Here is a 19,000-nt window from a genome sequence, read left to right as displayed (position 1 = left end):
ACTCCACTCCCCACTCCAAGGTCCAATTGCTTGGGTCCAATTGCTTGGGTCTTATCATACGGTAAGAAAGGCCTTCCTCCCAGACCCAGGATCCATAGTGGCATAGACCTTAATTAATGACAAGCAACTCTGTTCTCGCTGGCCTGTGCTGTGTGGTTTTTTAATGTACCCCAGTGGGCAATGAATGAAGATCTTAAAAATCAATCAGACTACCCATGATGTTTACCCATGCTATAGTATAGGATCTTTATGTTGAAAGAATTTGATCGAGAAATGAAGTTCCAAGAGCACCCACATCCTTGTGTGTGTGTGTCTGTATGTGTATACATTATCTTCACATGTTTGTGTGCGCTCCAGGAACTGCATTTCTCAACTTGCCGTAATCCTTTGTACATTGGTTTTAGCTAGTTTTAGTTCCCAGTCATGTGAAAGACACCATGCCCTCGTATTTGGAAAAAAAAAAATAGATTCAAACTTCAGTTTCAGATTGTGGAAACAGTGTACACTGGGAAGCTTATGAAGAGTTATTTGTTTTGAGCAACAACATATCAATGCTTCCAGATGACTGATTTAGTTCAAATTTATGATAGTGACTGGAAATAAGCTCTTTGAATATTTGGTGTAATTGTTGGTGCAGTTTGGTTCAGTACAATTTGAGATATCTACATGGATATGAGGTGACATTACATTTCCTCAGGACTACGACAATTGCTTGGGTCTTATTTTCTCCAAGGACTGCGGGTTAGGGTTAGGGCTGTCATAGGGTTTTTAGGTTTAGTTTGATGTGAGGATTAGGATTAGGGTTAGGGTTATGTTCGTGTAGGCTTGACACATTTGTAAAGATATGTGGCTGCTATTGTGTTAAGATTTCTTTTTGTGAGCAAAAAACTCAGATAAACAGTATATCAAATTCTGTCCCGTCACAGTCCCTTAATTTTTAGAACAGACCCTTGTTTCATGAGTCAAATTTCACTTAACTGGTAAAATTTACGAAAATAAAACCACTGAGAAATATATTGCTAATATGGTATCATATTTCTATTGACCCAAATCAGTTTTCATTGTAACTGTGTATGAGTATTCATACTGAAATCTAGTTTTTGACACTCATAATCATTAAATTCACTCTTTATTTTTTTGTAGATTGATGTTGAGTGAACATGATTCTGAAAAAATTGTAGCTTGAACTTCCCGTAATCATGGTAAGTACTTTCAATTGCCTGCACTTAACTTTGTTGTGCTTTGTTCTTTATCATGATGTGAGGTCTTATATTTCAATTTTGTGTTCCATCCTTCATTGGGATCACTGTACATCCTGCATGTTATAGCTATGTACAGTAGGACTACAGCAGTTTGTGATGAAGCTGAAATAAACTAATAAAAAGGAACTACTATATTGAAAATATTCTGCCATGAGAAGATTTGGAGTGAGCATAATTTATTGTGTGATTTGTCTGTCTTGGAAAATTTAATTGGAGAGGTAGAAGAATAGATCCAGACTAATATTAATCATGCAAACCGAATGCCATAATACAAAAATGTAACTTGTAAATCAGCCATGAATGTAATCTATTAGTGGAAAATTGAGCAAAGAAAATGGGATTCCATCGAGATTTGAACCCGAGACCTCTAGATGCTAGCTCGGTGCTCTACAGACTGAGCTACTGTATAGAAAGCCCTAGTTCGATGTTTGTCCCAGAAACCCTAAATTCTCAATGCTCGAATGGTCAGAAGCTATAGCAGTGTGTTTGTGTGTGACACACATGTACACACTTTAACCTGGCGTGAACCCGAAGGATGATTTAATTTGGGGATAAATGTGAGGGATCACTTCATACTTTCATGACATATTGCCTATCAAAAAGGATGATAAGAAATTGGTGTGGTGTTTGTCAATCACCGGCTTCTTTCATGTCTCTCTGTCTGTTTCTCTTTTTTGTTTTAGGCTTCCAGCTTGGAAGAAGCAATCTTGCAAGCTGAGGTAATGTTGAGTGAAATGTTTGTTGTAATAATGTCAGATAAATATGTACAACATGACAGAATGTTTTTCTTATGTACAACTTATTGACATTTTTAAACAACTGGGAGTATGATGAGTTCAACCCAAAACTCTCATCACTAGTTCAGAACTGGATTTCCATTTATAATATATTTGTAATCTTAAGTCATAGTCCAAAGTTGTTGACTTCTTGTCAGAATATATCCATTATACAATAGGACATGGTGTGATTTTTTTTTTTTAACCCAAGAAAATATAAACGAGTTTGCAGTCATCCATTTGTCATTTTTCTAAGCCTCCCAAACATTCTTTGTTATCATCTAGATCTGACTGGTATGTTTCATACTTTTTGAGTTTTATTTGTTTGTTTGTTTATTTGTTTGTTTCCTGCAGCAAGTTATAAGGGCAGTGGAAAAGAAGCCCAAAGTAAAATACCCGAGTTCCAGCAAATGGTAAGTATTCTGTCAACATTGATCACAACTGTACAGCTGCCTTTGTTTAATTGGGACTTAGATCAGGATTAATTTCCAGACAATGTATGTATGCATGCTTATTCTACCCACAATCCCACAGTGCAAAAATTTCTAACCCTATTCAACCTGGACCGTTGCTCAATCGGGACAAAGGTCTGACTCCAGATTCTCTGGCTGAAAAGCAGTGGTGGTTATTCTTACTTGCAGTTGTCAGTACATGTCTTCACAAACTTCTGTAGAGAAGGGCAAATGAGAATGATGTCCAGATGAAATAAATCAAACTTTTGTAATTTTTACATCTACTACTTGTGATTTGTGTGATAAAAGTTCCTGGTTTGATGGTAATTTTTCTTTGCAAAGACATTCATGAGGATGTTTTATCATCTCAATCGAGTTCACTTGATTTCTAAGACATGAAGCGGTGAAGAGATTGCATTTTGCACTGAAGTGTGACGTGACAGGCTAATTGATTTTCATCTCAGCTTTAGGATGGATTATCACGCCTCAGCCTGGAATTGTAACTCAAGAAACACATTTCCAGGTTTGTGATAAGTATTTTTCTCTTGACCTACCCATGCAGGAAATCTATCCATCAACGACTGCAGGAATTGTATGTTGAAGAATGCAACAAGGAATCAGAAAACAAAGTAAGACTTCTTTATTTGATAGTATATCACTACTCATATGGACAGCTGATATGTAATCATACAATGTACAGGTTTTAACTTCCTCACATGTTATGTATGTATGTGGTATATGTACATCGAGATAAAATCTGCAGTCCCATTAGTAACCTCACTTTTAGATGTTCTCCAGGGATGTGATACTGCATGTATTCTTCACCTCAAGGAGTACATGTACATGAGTTATTTTAACTTTATGTGTTGAATTTCATCTTGATGTTATTAGGGGTACTTGTGAGTATTTGAAATCAATGAGGAATGCATCAATGGATATTTTTTATATCTTTGGAATGGAATATGTTATATTGTACCACAGATTTCCCATATTCCTCCATTTTGCATAAGTCGACCTTGTACATGTCAAAATCTTTACAAAGTTGAAGAGAACTTCTTCCATGGATGATATAAACATGTGATAATTCAGTTGTGCAAGTTAAAATACAAATAATTTAACAGATTTTTTAGGTCCCTTTGTATTCGACTTTGGCAAGGTTGAATGTACAGTCAAACCTGTCAATAACCACCCAAGGGAGATGAAAAAAGTGGCCTTTATAGACAGGTGGCTGCTATAGACAGGTTCTATAATAAGCTTTTTCTCTTAGAGGGAATTGTTTTAAGTGGTCGTATATGGAAGGTGGCTGCTGTAGACAGATTGTCGGTAAGACAGGTTTGACTGTATTTGCAAATGTATGATTTTAAAAAATCTATTTATTCAAAGGCATAATTTACCATTTGCAGAAGAAACAAAAACCCAACATTAGTGCTTTAAAATAGTTCTAAAATGTGAGTTAGGGATAGAGACAACCACTGTAAAAATTTGAATCCGTATAGTCGATGTTAAGTATTGTTAAAAACACACAATGTGAACAATAGCTATAATAAAAATGTTTCCAGACTAAGCCGTCTACCATTACGGTTTAATGAGAAAAATACTGATATCTCCTTATATCGTAGGCTTTATTGCAAAAAATTTATGTGGTATGATGTATTGTGATACAACAGACCTACACATATGCATCAAATGTTATATCTTGAACATTTTTAAAATCACTGCTCCCAAAGGTAAACAGGACCTTTAATGTATTTATTTATTTATTCATTCATTCATTCAATCATTCATTCATTTATTCATTTATTCATTTATTTATTTATTTATTTATCTATTTGCAGCATCTGAAGAGCAGCACACATCTCCTTGACAAACTAGCCACTCGGGACAAGCTGACCTGTCTAATTGTCAACTTGTATCCTGGCAACCAGGGCTTCTCCCTCATGCTACGAAGTAAAGACGGTAGAGGTATTTTGATGCTAAGAGCTTATATTTGGAAACCCATAATTCCTGCGAGCTGTAGCTATTCATAGGTTTCCTTAATGTTTCTATCTCTGTTGCCTTTCATCTACAATATCTGCATGGGACCGTTTATGGCATTTACAGTGTATTGCATATCATCGCTGGGGCGACAAGACCTCGTATCTACAAAATGTCAAATGTTCAGGAGAGCCAAAAAACATGGTGGCCAAAGCACTAGAGCGAATGGGATAGCCTTTCCTTTGACATGCCGTGGTGGCTTCATTTTTGGAGTAAGACAGTTGGGATTTGGACAGGACATCACTTAACCCATTATTTGACCATTAATCTAAAAAAGTCATTTTCACCAAAAATGCAGATACAAGGTCTTGTCACCCCAGCGACGATATATTTCTTTGTGAGATTTGATAATTTTGTCTTTTTTTGCATGAAAAAACAAAACAAAAGAAAAACACACCAAGTATATTTTGTTACCACAATTTGTTATTTTTGAGAAATATGAAAATAAACTAAACCGAAACTGAGGTTGGTGAGACTCTTAGTTCTCTTTCCAGTAACTGATTAATGCTAATTTGTGTTAGGCTCAGTGAACTGTTTACATTCTTGCTCAACTGTAATTAGAGCAACATGCACTTTGCTTCATGGGTGATTGCAACAGTACTATGTAAATGCAGTAAGAGAGGAGGGGAGGGGGTTGGAATGGATCTTTCTCTCAACATTTCAGTTCTATATGATTACATAAATAGTTAGAAAAAAGTGTAATGCTGCCTTGCACCATTGTTACAATTACGACACTCCCTGCTTTATGAAGCATTGAGTGACTTTAGTATGAAACATCAAATCTTTTCTTTTGTTCTCCATTATGATTTCCTTTTTCCTGTGTAGATGCAGAGACGCTCAAGTTACCGTATGATGTAAGTTACGTTTCTTTTTATACTCAAGTAGACTTACATGTAAGGCTATAGACTTAAGTCTATGTCTTGATGATATTATTTGCAGAAAAAAAAGAAGACATCAGGTTGACGTGGATATTAAAGTGCAAATGCTCTTGCTATGATAGATAGCATTTTTCAAGATGTAATTATCTTTGTTGTCTTAATGTAATTTCAAATACACATGTCTATGAATATTGCATAATGATATTAAGAGAATACACTCAATTTATGCCAAGGCACTAGAACCAGGCAAACAACCTGAACAAACTGTAATTTGTAACCATGGGTATAGTGCACTGTCATCACAGAACATTTCTTCAGCTGTTGCTGCCACAGCTGTTGCTGCCACAGCTGTTGCTGCAACAGCACAATATATTTGAACCTTTCTCATGTTCTTTCACATTTCATAACTCTCATTCTATTTCTGATTTTGATAACTTGTACATGGTGTGGAATTCAATTTTAAAGGGAATGTCCATCCTGATATTCTATTTCTTTCTATGAAATCAGAAAAAATTGGAGCAAGTCAGTGAAACTCTGGTAAAAAAAAAATCGGACACGCAAAGAAAGTTATGAACTGTTAACGTTTAGAAAGTAAGACAAATTGGCAAGTTTATGTGATGTATTTGTTGAGCAGCTCTCTTTTTGTCCCCGCCGAACGAGTTCGAGCAGGGGACTATGAAACGGGCTCCGTACGTGTGTGTGTCCGTGCGTCCGTCCGTGCGTCCGTCCGTGCGTCCGTGTGTGCATCCGTGTGTGATCAAAATGTTCAATTTGCTACTTCTCTGTCATTTATGAGCCAATTTTGATTCTGTTTGCTTTATATGATAGCACTACATGGGAGCTTTGAAACTTCTACACAGAATTTCAGTCGTGACCTTTGACCTTGACCTTTGACCTATATTGTACATTTTGTTACAAAATGCTACTCCTTCGCCATTTCTAACCCAATTTCGATTCCGTTTGCTTTATGTGATGGCACTAGGTGAGGGCTTCAAAACTTCTACACAGAATTTTGACCTTTGACTTCTTTGACCTTTGACCTTGATTTTTGACCTATATTGTACATTTTGCTACAAAATGCTACTCCTTCGCCATTTCTAACCCGATTTCGATTCCGTTTGCTTTATGTGATGGCACTAGGTGAGGGCTTCAAAACTTCTACGCAGAATTTTGACTTTTGACTTCTTTGACCTTTGACCTTGATTTTTGACCTATATTGTACATTTTGCTACAAAATGCTACTCCTTCGCCATTTCTAACCCAATTTCGATTCCGTTTGCTTTATGTGATGGCACTAGGTGAGGGCTTCAAAACGTCTACAAAGAATGTTGACCTTTGACCTTTGACCTTGATTTTTGACCTAGCTTGTACATTTTGCTACAAAATGCTACTCCTTCGCCATTTCTAGCCCGATTTTGATTCCGTTTGCTTTATGTGATGGCACTAGGTGAGGGCTTCAAAACTTCAACACAGAATTTTGACCTTTGACTTCTTTGACCTTTGACCTTGATTGTTGACTTATATTGCTCATTTTGCTACAAAATGCTACTTCCGGCGGGGACATATATTACGCACCGCGTAATTTCTACTTTTCCTTGTTATTTTGTACACAGAAATTCACAAAATTCTATTTAAGTGTTCCTGCTTTTTTTTCTTTGTGAAGATGTCTTCATGTCTGAAATCATCCTGTGATTTGTCTTTCTTTCCCCCTTATAGGAATCTGACTTCCTTGATTACCTAGATGCAGAGGAGGTATTTTGGTATTCATTTTCTTTATTTCCCTGTATTATTGATCCTGTTGTAGGTGGTAGTAGCATATCACCTCAAGAGGCCAATGAAGGGATCAAAGACCCTGTTTACAGTGTGAGGCTCGGCCGTGGCTCGGCCGCGGCCGAGCCCGCCTTCATTTCGGTGTAAACGCGCAAAAGGCCAAATGCGGGGCCAAGCATTTGGCCTCGCTCTGGAGGTGGTCTCGGCCGCGGCCGAGCCCCACTTTTTCTCAGTGTAAACGCAAACTGGGCCAAATGCGCGGCCAATTTTAGTCTGGCTTCCAAACCCTATGCCTGTACTATTTCGCTATTCATGATATTAGCTCCCTCAACGTCGAAAACTAGTATAGTTTAAGGTGGTTTTGTCCTGCAAAGGATTTTTCCTTCTGCAAAGGCCTTTACCCGAACGGCGACAAAGTCGCCACAGAATTCAGTAGGCAAAGGGTCTGAAAACCAGACTATACCAAATTGCATTTGTTTACAAGCAGAGCACCACTACGACAAAATATTGAAAGGTTTGAATCAAAAGCGCGGCCGAGCCCGGCAGTGTAAACGGACAAAATTGCGGGGCTCGGCCTCGCAATTGAGGTTGGGCTCGGCCCAGCATAGCACTGTCAATGGGGTGTAAGTAACTTTGATATTTTTTTTTTTTTTGCATATATCTGACAAGACAATGAACTGTCATTCTAATTGGCAGTCTAACTGATGATCATCTTTCATACATTAAGAATTCTGTACAAACTGTGCAATTTAAGACATCTTTGGTACTCTAGTGATTGTTGTATAAAGTATACATCTGAACAGATGTGAGGTATAGGTTTTTAACAGACTTCTTACAAGTGTAATGCAAACAGCCAGTCAGATCTCAGCATTTCGTCAGGTACTTTGGTAGTCACAGTTGGTGTGAAGAAAAACTTGAGCCATGAGTATTTGTTTTGTAGGTAAATCAAGTGTATATAAAGTGAGGCTCTTGGCAACAGAATGACTTCTGTCTGTGTTTGTAGTTTATAGTTTGTAGAGATTGATTTCATTTCTACCTCAATCATACATTTAATGACTTCAGTGGAGCAGACCATCATTTATGAATGTTGAATAATCCTTTGCTGTAAGAGCTGTCCTTATGTGAATAAAGATATTGAATACCTGTGGTTAATGAATACTACAGGTGAATTGGTATTAGATATTTGAGATGGACTAATGCTCTAGGCAAAATTTAGTTGCTGCTGGCAGAGATCTGCCATATGAATTCTAAGATTTTTACTTGAAACCTTGTCAGCAACTCAAAACGTGAATGAAGCTGCCATCATTGGACTTCCATTGTTAGTCTTCCCTCACAATCTGATTCCATTGTAGTTGCCACCACTCCTCGTTGACCTACTGGACAAGTCAGAGTCCAACATCTTCTACAGCGGCTGCGTGATGTCTGAAATCAGAGACTACAGGCAGTCGGCCAACGGTCAGACATACAACTCCAAACACATACTGCTCAGACCAACTCCTCAGGTGAGTTTATTTGCTTCCCCCCCCCCCCACCTCTATTATTAATATTCCATTGCTGTTGGTATTTGTCATGACTTGATGTCAAATTTCACCTCCTATAGACGAGCATTTTATAATTCAGAGAAATTGAACAGCTATCAGGCTGGAAATTATGAAAAACAGTGAAAAATATTCTATGTACACACCTTTCAAATGTATATATAATCATCAAGTAAATTTTGAGTGACTAAAACTGGCTGCCTTAACCTGTTGAGGACTAGTCCTGAGTATATTCGGGCAGGTGTAAATAAGAAATGTGTGTTGTAACAAAATCAGCCCATCCTTAACGGGTTAATTATGATGCAGTTTTGTTGTGACTTTGTATAATTTTGTTGTACAGTGTGTGGATTGGTGGTATTTTCTGAGGGAGTGGTGATATGGTTGATAGTTTGATTTTGTGTTACACTATAGTGCCATAATCATTTCAAATCTCTTGACTCAACTAACATTATATCAAATCATGTCTATGTTTCAGACTCTGGCCTATGATATCAATGCTATCACAAGCAACGATCCAAGATGGAGCATGGTGAGTGTTTCTACAGTGATAGATTTCCAGTGGACTTGTGCATTTTGATGTAAAGGATCATCATATTATATGGATGCTGTAGGGAAAGAGGTGCTATATACTTTGAATTAGAGGTTTATGCCACAAATACAATTTCACTGAAACAGCATACACATCCGTAGACTTTACACAGTGGTCTTGAATGCTGGTGACATGATATTTGCTCCTGTGACAATTGCTCCGGTCTTATTTTCTCCAATGACTTAGGGTTAGGGTTGTGATAGTGCTTCAGGTTTAGTTTGATGTGAGGATTAGGATTGGGGTTTTGTTTGTGGTTAGAATTTATGTTTGGCTTTAATAGTGTGCAGATATTTCATGAGAGCAATTGTCGCAGGAGCAAATAATATAGCAAAATGCAATCTCTCAATATATGATACCTCATTCCCTCTAAACTGTCAGGGCACCATCTACAATAGCACCAGCTTGATTAAAATACTGTTACTGTTAAAAAAAAAAAAATTACTCCTGCTAAATGTTTCAAAGGTTTTACGTTGATTGTTTACCAGGCGGGGGGTGGGGGGGGGGGGGGGGAGGAAGATGCTTCATTTTTTTTAAGGGTGTTCAGAGTATGTCGTGTTTTTGCCATTCTCCATTTTTTATCATGTGACAGGATGACAAACTTGCCCTGGAGAGCCAGCTGCTGTTGACGACCCAGGAGCCGCTCTGTCTGGATCCCTCCATGGCAGTGGCTTGCACCGAGAACCTGATTCACCAGGAGAGGCATCGTCTCAATACCAGGCCGCTCAAGAGGTGAGCTTCTTGTGGTTCCACCAGTCACTACTGTCTTTCTTGCTTTTTTACAGCCAGGGTTGCCATTTTGCAAATCCACCGGAATATGGACAGTACAAAGCTTTAAGCTTACTTTTTAATGACATTGAAGAGAACTTAAGCAACGCTGCATGCTGGCACTGGTCCAACAGTCCCTGACCAGTAAATATCACTGTCGGACCAGTAACTTTTTCAGGAATGGACCAGTAAAACATGGAAAAACTGGGTACCTACTGGCCCGACAGACAGGTCGGACCAGTAGAAAAAATGAGTTTGTGTACAGCCCTGACTTACATACATGTAACATGAGTGCAACATATTTCAAGTTTAGACAAGAAAAGCATTCGAAAATGAAGTACATGAAAATGTTACTTGACTGAAAAACAGATTGCGCTTGTTTTACACAGTCAAACAAACCTGTAGTGTGTGGTTTGAATGGCTTGTGGAATATTTCTCTTAGTATTTTTGCTATCAAAGGTTGGGTGTGCTTGAATGTTCATGTATTGATGTCAATTCACTATTTTATTGTTAGTTGATTTGAGAGAAAATTGAGTGAAATGGTGGACAGGTTTTATGAAGGATTAACACTGCTGATGCCTGATGTTGAAACAGGTGCATGAAGCGATACTCCCAGGTCGCGCGGAATCGCCGGGTGACCTTCAAGAGCTTCCCTGCCCCGCCCGGCCTCCGTCTCCATGACTTCCTTGCCAAGAAGAAGGAAAGAGCCCCTCCACCGAGGGTCAACCTCAAAGTGGGAAAACCAGTGAGTTGTTGTTACTGTTGTTTTTCTTTAAAGATGTACACCGGATGTGAGTACCATTCACCCTAAGACTGTATCATACAAGGAATCAATCCTTGTTGCAAGTTAGCATGTGAAATAACTCAAGACACACTGTGACAACTATAAAGATTGAAACGAATGCTGAATGCACTAAGTTTACCACTCCCTGACTGCTAAGTTATCATGAGGACATCATGCTCCTCATTGTCTTCATCTCTATATCTTTATAGTTTCTCTTGTAGAAGAGCTTCTAATTCTGTGAAATAGCATATCGTTGCTGGGGTGACAAGACCTTGTATCTGCAATTTTGGTGAAAATGACTTTTTTGGATTAATGGTCAGTTAATCAATTAAGTGATGTCCTGTCCAAATCCTAGATGTCTTACCCCAAAAACGAAGCCACCACAGCATGTCAAAGGAACGTCTATCGCATTGGATAGAGTGCTTTGGCTGCCATGATTTTTTGCTCTCCTGAACATTTGACATTTTTAGCTCACCTGAGCCAAAGGCTCAAGTGAGCTATTGCGATCGCCCTTCGTCCGGCGTCCATCGTGCGTCGTGCGTCGTGCGTAAACTTTTTACATTTTCATCTTCTTCTTGAAAACCCCGAGACCGATTTTCATCAAACTTGGCAGGTAGCATACCTAGGGGGTTAGGAACTCAATTTATTAAAATGGGCACCATGCCCCACCCAGGGGGCCCCCAGGGGGGCCCAAACCCCCCAAAATTAAGGAATCTGTAAAAATCTTCTTCTCTAGAACCAGAAGTGATAGAGCTAAGTTAATACTATGAGTTTGTACATTGATGACTGTAGTTTCAAGTTTGTTCATGGCAGAATCAGGGGTGCCCCCCTTGGGACCCAGGGGAGGGGGGTGGGGAAGGGTTCTAATGGGGCCTAAATTGTACATTTTCATCTTCTTCTTGAGAACCCCATGACCCATTTTCACCAAACTTGGCAGGTAGCATCCCTAGGGGGTTAGGAACTCAATTTCTTAAAATGGGCACCATGCCCCACCCAGGGGGCCCCCAGGGGGCCTAAACGCCCCAAAATGAAGGAATCTGTAAAAATCTTCTTCTCCAGAACCAGAAGTGATAGAGCTAAGTTAATACATGAGTTTGTACATTGATGACTGTAGTTTCAAGTTTGTTCATGGCAGAATCAGGGGTGCCCCCCCTTGGGACCCAGGGGAGGGGGGTGAGGAAGGGTCCTAATGGGGCCTCAATTGTACATTTTTATCTTCTTCTTGAGAACCCCATAACCCATTTTCACCAAACCTGGCAGGTAGCATCCCTAGGGGGTTAGGATCTTAATTTCTTAAAATGGGCACCATACCCCACCCAGGGGGCCCCCAGGGGGGCCCAAACCCCCAAAATGAAGGAATCTTTAAAAATCTTCTCTAGAATCAGAAGTTACAGAGGTAAGATAATACTATGAGTGAGTACATTAATGACTGTATTTTCAAGTTTGTTCATAGGAGATCAAGGGGTGCCCCTCTTGGGGGCGGGGGGGGGGGGGGGGGGGTTAGTTGGGAAGGTCCAAATGGGGACCTGAATTGTACATTTTCATCTTCTTCCTGAAAACCTCATGATGTATTTTCGTCAAACTTGGCAGGTAGCATCCTTAGGGGGTCAGGATCTCAATTTATCAAAATGGGCACCATGCCCCACCCAGAGGGCCCCAGGGGGCCCCAATCTTAAAAAAATCTTTAAAAATTTGGGCCCTTATTGTACAGTTTCATCTTCTACTTGAGAATGCCTGGTCAAATTTTGGTAGAGCTGTGAATAATTTAGATTAGTGACTGCGTGAAAGGTGAACTTGCGATACTCTGGTGAGCGCTAGACCCGCGGGTCTCTTGTGTAGATACGAGGTCTTGTCGCCCCAGCGACAATATGTACCTTAAACCGTACTGCTCATATGAATATGCCCCTTGTGGCAGTGAAAGTAGCTATCAAATTCAGTTGTTATATGACTGTGAGGTGTGTGTATGAAGTCATTAAGCTCAACTGGATGCTACAGATGTATCTCATCACCCTACAATAGCCAAAAATGACATTAGAAACATGAACGTACAACATGCATAAAATAGCGTCCTCTTTCCTTTTTCATCCTGCAGTGCGTTGACATGTGGAAACAGAGAGAGCTAGATCTTGCCGTCCCAGATCACATTCCGGTGAGTGGGGAAAACGTGTCAGAGTTGTATATAGTAACGTCTTAAACAGAATCTTTAGTCTTGATGGTCTTTGAAGAGATTTAAAGAAACTAACTCATTGTAGAGATATATTAAAAAGAAGCAGTCGGGTAAGGAGAACACTCAAATGAGAGAAATTATAGTGAGCAAAGGGTCAGTACACACATGCATATGGTTTGACTGGGCAATGGGTCAGTAACTTCAGGGGGGCATTTCATCAAGTTTTTTTTAATATTTTTTTTAAAGCTACTGAAATCTTCACTGATTGGTAGAGAGCAAATTTATCAGAAAATATATTGGGCAAAAGGCTTGATGAAATGCCACCCTGGCATTACCTGGTTTATGTCAAAGGTTCAAGAGCAAACATCAAAATTAAATTTCTGAATGTTACCATCGGCACCTTAACTCCAGAAGTATCAGGTGTACATTTCACCAAATTTCGTAAGTGGAAATTATGTCACAGGGTAATTGATGGGCCATATTATGGGCTTAACATGACTGTCAAGGGTGAAAGGTCAAAGTCAAATTGGGGAAAAATCTCAGTGTATGATTGATATGTATGCATTACCTACCTACACATGTTCCCAGCAACTCACATTTCCTATAATGTGTAGAGGAGGTGCTGTAATAGCATTCATTGATTGAAGTGAATGAAATTACAATCTTTACAAGATGCAAGAAATAACCAGAGCATTTATTGCTGTCGAGGAATTAAGACTGGGTAATTCTAGAAGATAAAGAAAGATTTGGGGAGCTTAAAATAAAAAAAAAAAAAAAAAAAAAAATCAGCACAAACTTGCTGAGATCATTCAAGATGTGCTAGGAGACCGATATTGATGAATGGAGCTACACATTGCTTTGCCATTTCAACTTCTCTTCCTTTCATATGCTGGGCAGGTTTCTCAGTATGCCAGTCATTCAGAAAGACCCCGAGAAAGGAACAGCGGTGGAGCGGTAGGTAGACTAGAACCTAGTCTTGTGCTCTAGTGTGTTCATCTCTGTTATAGGACAAGTTACCCCAGATATACAGTGTGTGGATTGAATGAATGCATCAATATTAGTAGAACATATCAGTGAAAGTTTGAGGAAAATTGGATAACTCATTCAAAAGTTACGAAATTTTTAAGTTACAGTGCCACTATCACTGGATGAGAAGACTACGACAGTTTGTGATGTGTCACACGTAGAATGATATAAAGAATATTATTATAGAGAAAATTCACACTTTTCAAGCTGAATAAAAGAGCACTTGACTTACCTCTTTCAGAAGGCAAGTGGTAAAGTATTACCCTGAACATGTGTCAGGAACAAGTTGAGGGAAGTGTACTTTTTATTAGAAAAAAAAATAAATTTTGTGAAATTCTCTTTATAACTTATTTGTATCGTTTGATGCATGTGACAAAATAAAATATAGTGGTTCCAGTATTACCCATCTTTAGCTCAACCTTTGCCAGGATAATGAGTTGTTTTGGAGTATATTGAGATCAAAAGTGTTAAACATTTAGTAAATACACATTACCTTTATTCCTGAAGTGCCCTCCCCATTCAGCAGCAGGTTTAATATGTAGAACATTACTACAGTATGTGATGATGAAATTGTGCCCTAGCAGTAATATTGAATTGCATGCAGCTAACAAGTTGCTGCATGCGATTCACTCTTGCGTGATGGATACTGCTATGACCGTATATATTGTCATCAATGTAATTGAACATAAAACATTGTGTAGCAACCATGATTGGATATCCTTTGAGATTGCAATACTTCTGGCGTATCTTTCAGGGTAAAATTTTGTGTTTTCATAAATACCCAAATGAAATTGTATTATCACAGCTTATTTCAAACATTTCTTATGCCTTTGTCTCCATTCTAGAGTGAAATTCAGGATTTTCTGCTGGTGTATGAGAACTATGACTTGCCTTTAACCCTTTGCCCACCTCCCCAATTTGTACGAATCCTTGAATCTTTTCATAGATACCGGTGGAAGAAGTCATCCTTGAAACGAACCGCGACAACGGACGCCTGCAGCACGTGAGGGTGAAGATCCAGCAGCGACAGCTGGACCAGACGTACGAGGGAGAGCAGTACATTGACAGGAACTACAACCCTGTTGACCCCCAGCATCCACGCAGCGATGCCAACTTCACCAAGTAAGTGTTGGAACATCATTTTTGGTTGTTAGAAAGGAAACAGTGGCATGACTGAAGAGCAAATTCATAACTGAATCTTTAAAAATGATATAATTTCTTTCCCCTGTGTTTAAAAAGGGGGAGGGGTGATGGGTGAGAGGGAGGAAAGGGAACAAAAAGACAAGCATATTTTAGTCAGATTTCGTAGATGTTTGGAACCAGTTAGCCCCGTTTTTCTGCCAATGTTTCATTTATAAGGATTTGGTGCTTCACCCACTGTTTTAGTACCGAGTGCTTTGACTGTGTATATGTTATTATTTGTTTATGTTTTGTTGTTGTGACATGACGCATGCCTTATTTGTCACCTTTCCTGTGTTTTCACTTTCTCACAGATTCTACCTTGGATCTCTTCAGAATGCTCAAAGGTATATACTTAGTAGCATTGATATTAGTGCAGTTGTTCACTTGATAATGTAGTGATATGATACTGAACACTTATCTAGTAATTGTGCACAGGCTGTATGTCATATGATGAACGTTAATAATGATAAGGAAATATTACAGTGGCATTTATATGTACATAGGTCATTGTAGAACTACTTGCAGTTTCTAGCTTTTCTAATGTTTTAAAAACTAACTGAGAACCGTCCATCATACAGAAGCTCTCAGGCCACTTCCATCATTTTGGCCAATCGATGCAATTGATATATTCCTGTTGTATTCAGAAAACTGTCATATTTGAACCTAGAGTACTGATCAAGACCACTGATGAATGTATGTGTTGTTGTGGTCAACTTGCTATAATCATCAAAATTTGTAAATTCTAGGTATTTGAAGCAACTGACAGAAAGCCTGTCCTTGGAGACTAGGCAGCCAGTCACGATCTCCCGGGTCATGGCAGGTCAGCCACCGCAGCTGATCCAGAACCCCAACACGACTGCCTACCCGTCCACACAGCAGGGAGCCAGGAGCCAGGGAGCATCTGGGTCAGGAGGAGGAGCTGGAGCCGGAGTGGGAGGAGCCAGCGGTGGAGGTGGAGACAACAGTAACAACTCCGCCCCCTCACAAGGAGGGGCCCAGCAAGCGGCCAGCTTGGGTAGACTGGATGCCAGCAGTTTGCAGCAAAACAACAGCAATAATCAAGTCGGAGCAGGGGTAAGACACATCATTGCTTCCATATTCAGTCAATCAACTTTTTGTCCATCGGCATGCGCTAGGTAAATCTGATAATTATTGTATGTCATGATTTCAGATGGGTTTACATTCTTTGTACAATCAATGATGTGTACTGTCATTTGTGTTTATTATCTCACATTTAATTGATTGAATCTTTTACAAAGAAAGCTTAGACAAAACCTCAATCTATCGTAACATATTGAGGGATTCAAGCTCAACTTCACCACCCTTGTAATTCTATGCCACAAAAACTATTTTACTAGGATTTTTTTTTTTTGAACACCCGGATATAGACTTGAAACAAGCAGCCAACTTACAGTTATTTAAATAGGTTATCTACATGGAGACCTTTGAAAAGGCTAAAACAACACTACTTCTTGATCACTGTAGACTGCTCATTGTGAATGCAAGCTTTGCTGAATAGTGTGTGGGATGCATCCCATATTTTAAAAGTCTAACATGAAAGGCATCCATTGGGTAAATTTCTAATCATCCCTCTCAGGGCGACATTGCTCAACTGGACCTGAAGCAGCCGCTCAAGCTGCAGCTCCCGCTGAACGCGGCTGCAGCGGCCGGCATCAGCTCCTCCCTCTCCAACCAGCTCTCTCAGTCTGGATTGGCAGGTAATTTCCTTCTACCATTAGTCTAGCCAGTGTGGCAGTGGATGGTGTGCTGTGCATAAAGGGGCATGATGGCACACTAATGCTGTTGTGTTCCAGTCAAACAGTATATTACCAAACAGCAGGGAAGAAGATGAAACAAGTCTTCAAATGCAACTCATAATCCCCAAATTCATTAAGTTTATAGTATCACTGCAGTATTAAAACACTAAGTAAGCAGTACCACATTGCATCCCATGTCATGCAAAAGGTTTTCTGTAAATGTCCCTAAAAAAGCCACAATAGAATGAAGTCAGCATAGAATAGGGCAAAAAACACTTTCATGACTTTGTGACAGCTTTCCCCTATGATTGTTAGTGATGTGGTGGCATTTGTTAGAGATATAAGGAGAAATCAACATGCTGTTTGGTGGTTGGATGGTATTTCCACCATCACCTTCATGTGTCTTTTCTGTATTGCTTGTTTGTTGAAGCCATTTTGCAAAATACATACCATAAAACGAGGAATGTCAGCGTGCATTTTAATTTTGCGAAATTCGTGAGAGCCAAGATTCGCGAAATTAAAATGCGCACAAAAGTTCTTGTCATACACTATAAGCATTTAATACTAGGGGAACTTTGTGAACATTTCATGACGCGAAAAAGGCTGTCGGCTCCAATTTACAAAAATTTCATGCTGGGAATATACGTGTATCTTGTTTTACAGTGAACTGTCCAAGTGTGTTCAGGGATGTACCTGCAGAGTGTTTGCTTTAGTCGTGATTTCAAAAGAACATATTTTTTGAGAGACCTACGGTATCTAATTCAAAGAGATGTAATCCACCGTCTCCTGTAAAAGTGGATATTTTTGCGTGACTAATTTTTCGCGCACGGCTGGGCAAGAAGAGTATCGCACGTTTTTAATTCCGCGGAATCAAGACTTTAACTACTGGAACATACGGGCAGCAAAAATATTTGAGTGCTTTCATTTTTTCTCGAATTTCTGGCGGCACAAAATGCACGGAAATTTCAACATCGCGAAAATTTCCACTTTTACAATATTCTGCAAGTCATCTCTTGAAGTAATATATTTTGTGTTTGAATTTCTTGTATGTATGTCATTTTGTAATGTGCAGTAGAGTATATTATTATAGGAGCTGCGCAATACAAATGTCCTTTATTATTATTATTATTATTAATATTATAAGTGTCATGTTTGTTTATGATTTACTTTTGTCCATCTTTTGCAGGAGCCATGACTTCGCAAGGCCAGATCATCCAGATAGCTGGTGGTCAGCAGCAGGCGCAAGGCCAGGGAGGGGGAACCAACATCCCCCTCCTCAGCCCCCCTCTGGCCAGGCTGGCTGGACGACAGCCGCCAGCTTATATCAGCAGGTACTGAAAGGACACTTTGTTTATTCTCTTTTGTATTGCGCTCCAATATATATATATATATATATATATATATATATATATATATATATATATATATGTATATATATATATATATATATATATATATATATGTATATATATATATATATATATATATATATGTATATATATATATATATATATATATATATATATATATATATATATATATATATATATATATATTTATACACATGTATGTTCCTGTTTTTTTTTTTTAATAATTGCCAATTGATACCACTGTGTCTTCATCTCATTTGCATACATTAATTTGTGTGCTGTTGAAAACTGAAACAAATTTGAATTGAATGGAATTGAATTAAATTGAGTTGAATTGTGGCCTCCCCCCCCAAAAAAAAAAAAAGAAAAAAAAAGAAGTTTGAAATGCTGCATCCAAAGTCTGATGCATAATATGCTACAGACTGCTGATTAAAGATTGATTCAGGATATGCCAATCAATACCTAAGACAAATAAAAAGAGCAAACCAACAACACCTTTCTGCAGCCTGCAGCCAAAGGTTATATCATGAGGAATGAGTATCTATTCTTTTAGAGAGAATTCAAAGTTCAACTGTTGGTTTATGATATCAATGTTACTGTATGTGTAATTATATGTGACCTTATAGTAAGAGGCAAAGTTATTGATATTT

The 19,000-nt window shown here is 38.8% G+C and overlaps 1 protein-coding gene across 1 annotated transcript in view; it reads left to right on the top strand.

The window, feature by feature from the left end:
* The first annotated feature begins 1,134 nt into the window (after positions 1–1,134).
* LOC140234857 (uncharacterized) overlaps positions 1,135–19,000 on the top strand; it is a 29,792-nt gene continuing 11,926 nt past the window's right edge. Inside the window, exons 1-18 of the mRNA XM_072314903.1 lie at positions 1,135–1,202; positions 1,946–1,981; positions 2,393–2,451; positions 3,053–3,119; positions 4,326–4,452; positions 5,350–5,378; positions 7,119–7,154; positions 8,525–8,674; positions 9,186–9,239; positions 9,889–10,028; positions 10,659–10,809; positions 12,941–12,997; positions 13,913–13,969; positions 14,988–15,163; positions 15,535–15,567; positions 15,970–16,297; positions 16,821–16,941; positions 18,167–18,311. Of these exons, the coding sequence (XP_072171004.1) occupies positions 1,200–1,202; positions 1,946–1,981; positions 2,393–2,451; positions 3,053–3,119; positions 4,326–4,452; positions 5,350–5,378; positions 7,119–7,154; positions 8,525–8,674; positions 9,186–9,239; positions 9,889–10,028; positions 10,659–10,809; positions 12,941–12,997; positions 13,913–13,969; positions 14,988–15,163; positions 15,535–15,567; positions 15,970–16,297; positions 16,821–16,941; positions 18,167–18,311 (1,769 nt within the window). The 5' untranslated portion in view covers positions 1,135–1,199. The remainder of the gene's footprint in view (positions 1,203–1,945; positions 1,982–2,392; positions 2,452–3,052; positions 3,120–4,325; positions 4,453–5,349; positions 5,379–7,118; positions 7,155–8,524; positions 8,675–9,185; positions 9,240–9,888; positions 10,029–10,658; positions 10,810–12,940; positions 12,998–13,912; positions 13,970–14,987; positions 15,164–15,534; positions 15,568–15,969; positions 16,298–16,820; positions 16,942–18,166; positions 18,312–19,000) is intronic.

Source organism: Diadema setosum, chromosome 11, assembly GCF_964275005.1.
Source record: "Diadema setosum chromosome 11, eeDiaSeto1, whole genome shotgun sequence".
Lineage (NCBI taxonomy): Eukaryota > Metazoa > Echinodermata > Echinoidea > Diadematoida > Diadematidae > Diadema > Diadema setosum.
Note: the sequence above shows the minus strand (reverse complement) of the source record. Positions and strands in the feature narration are given on the sequence as shown.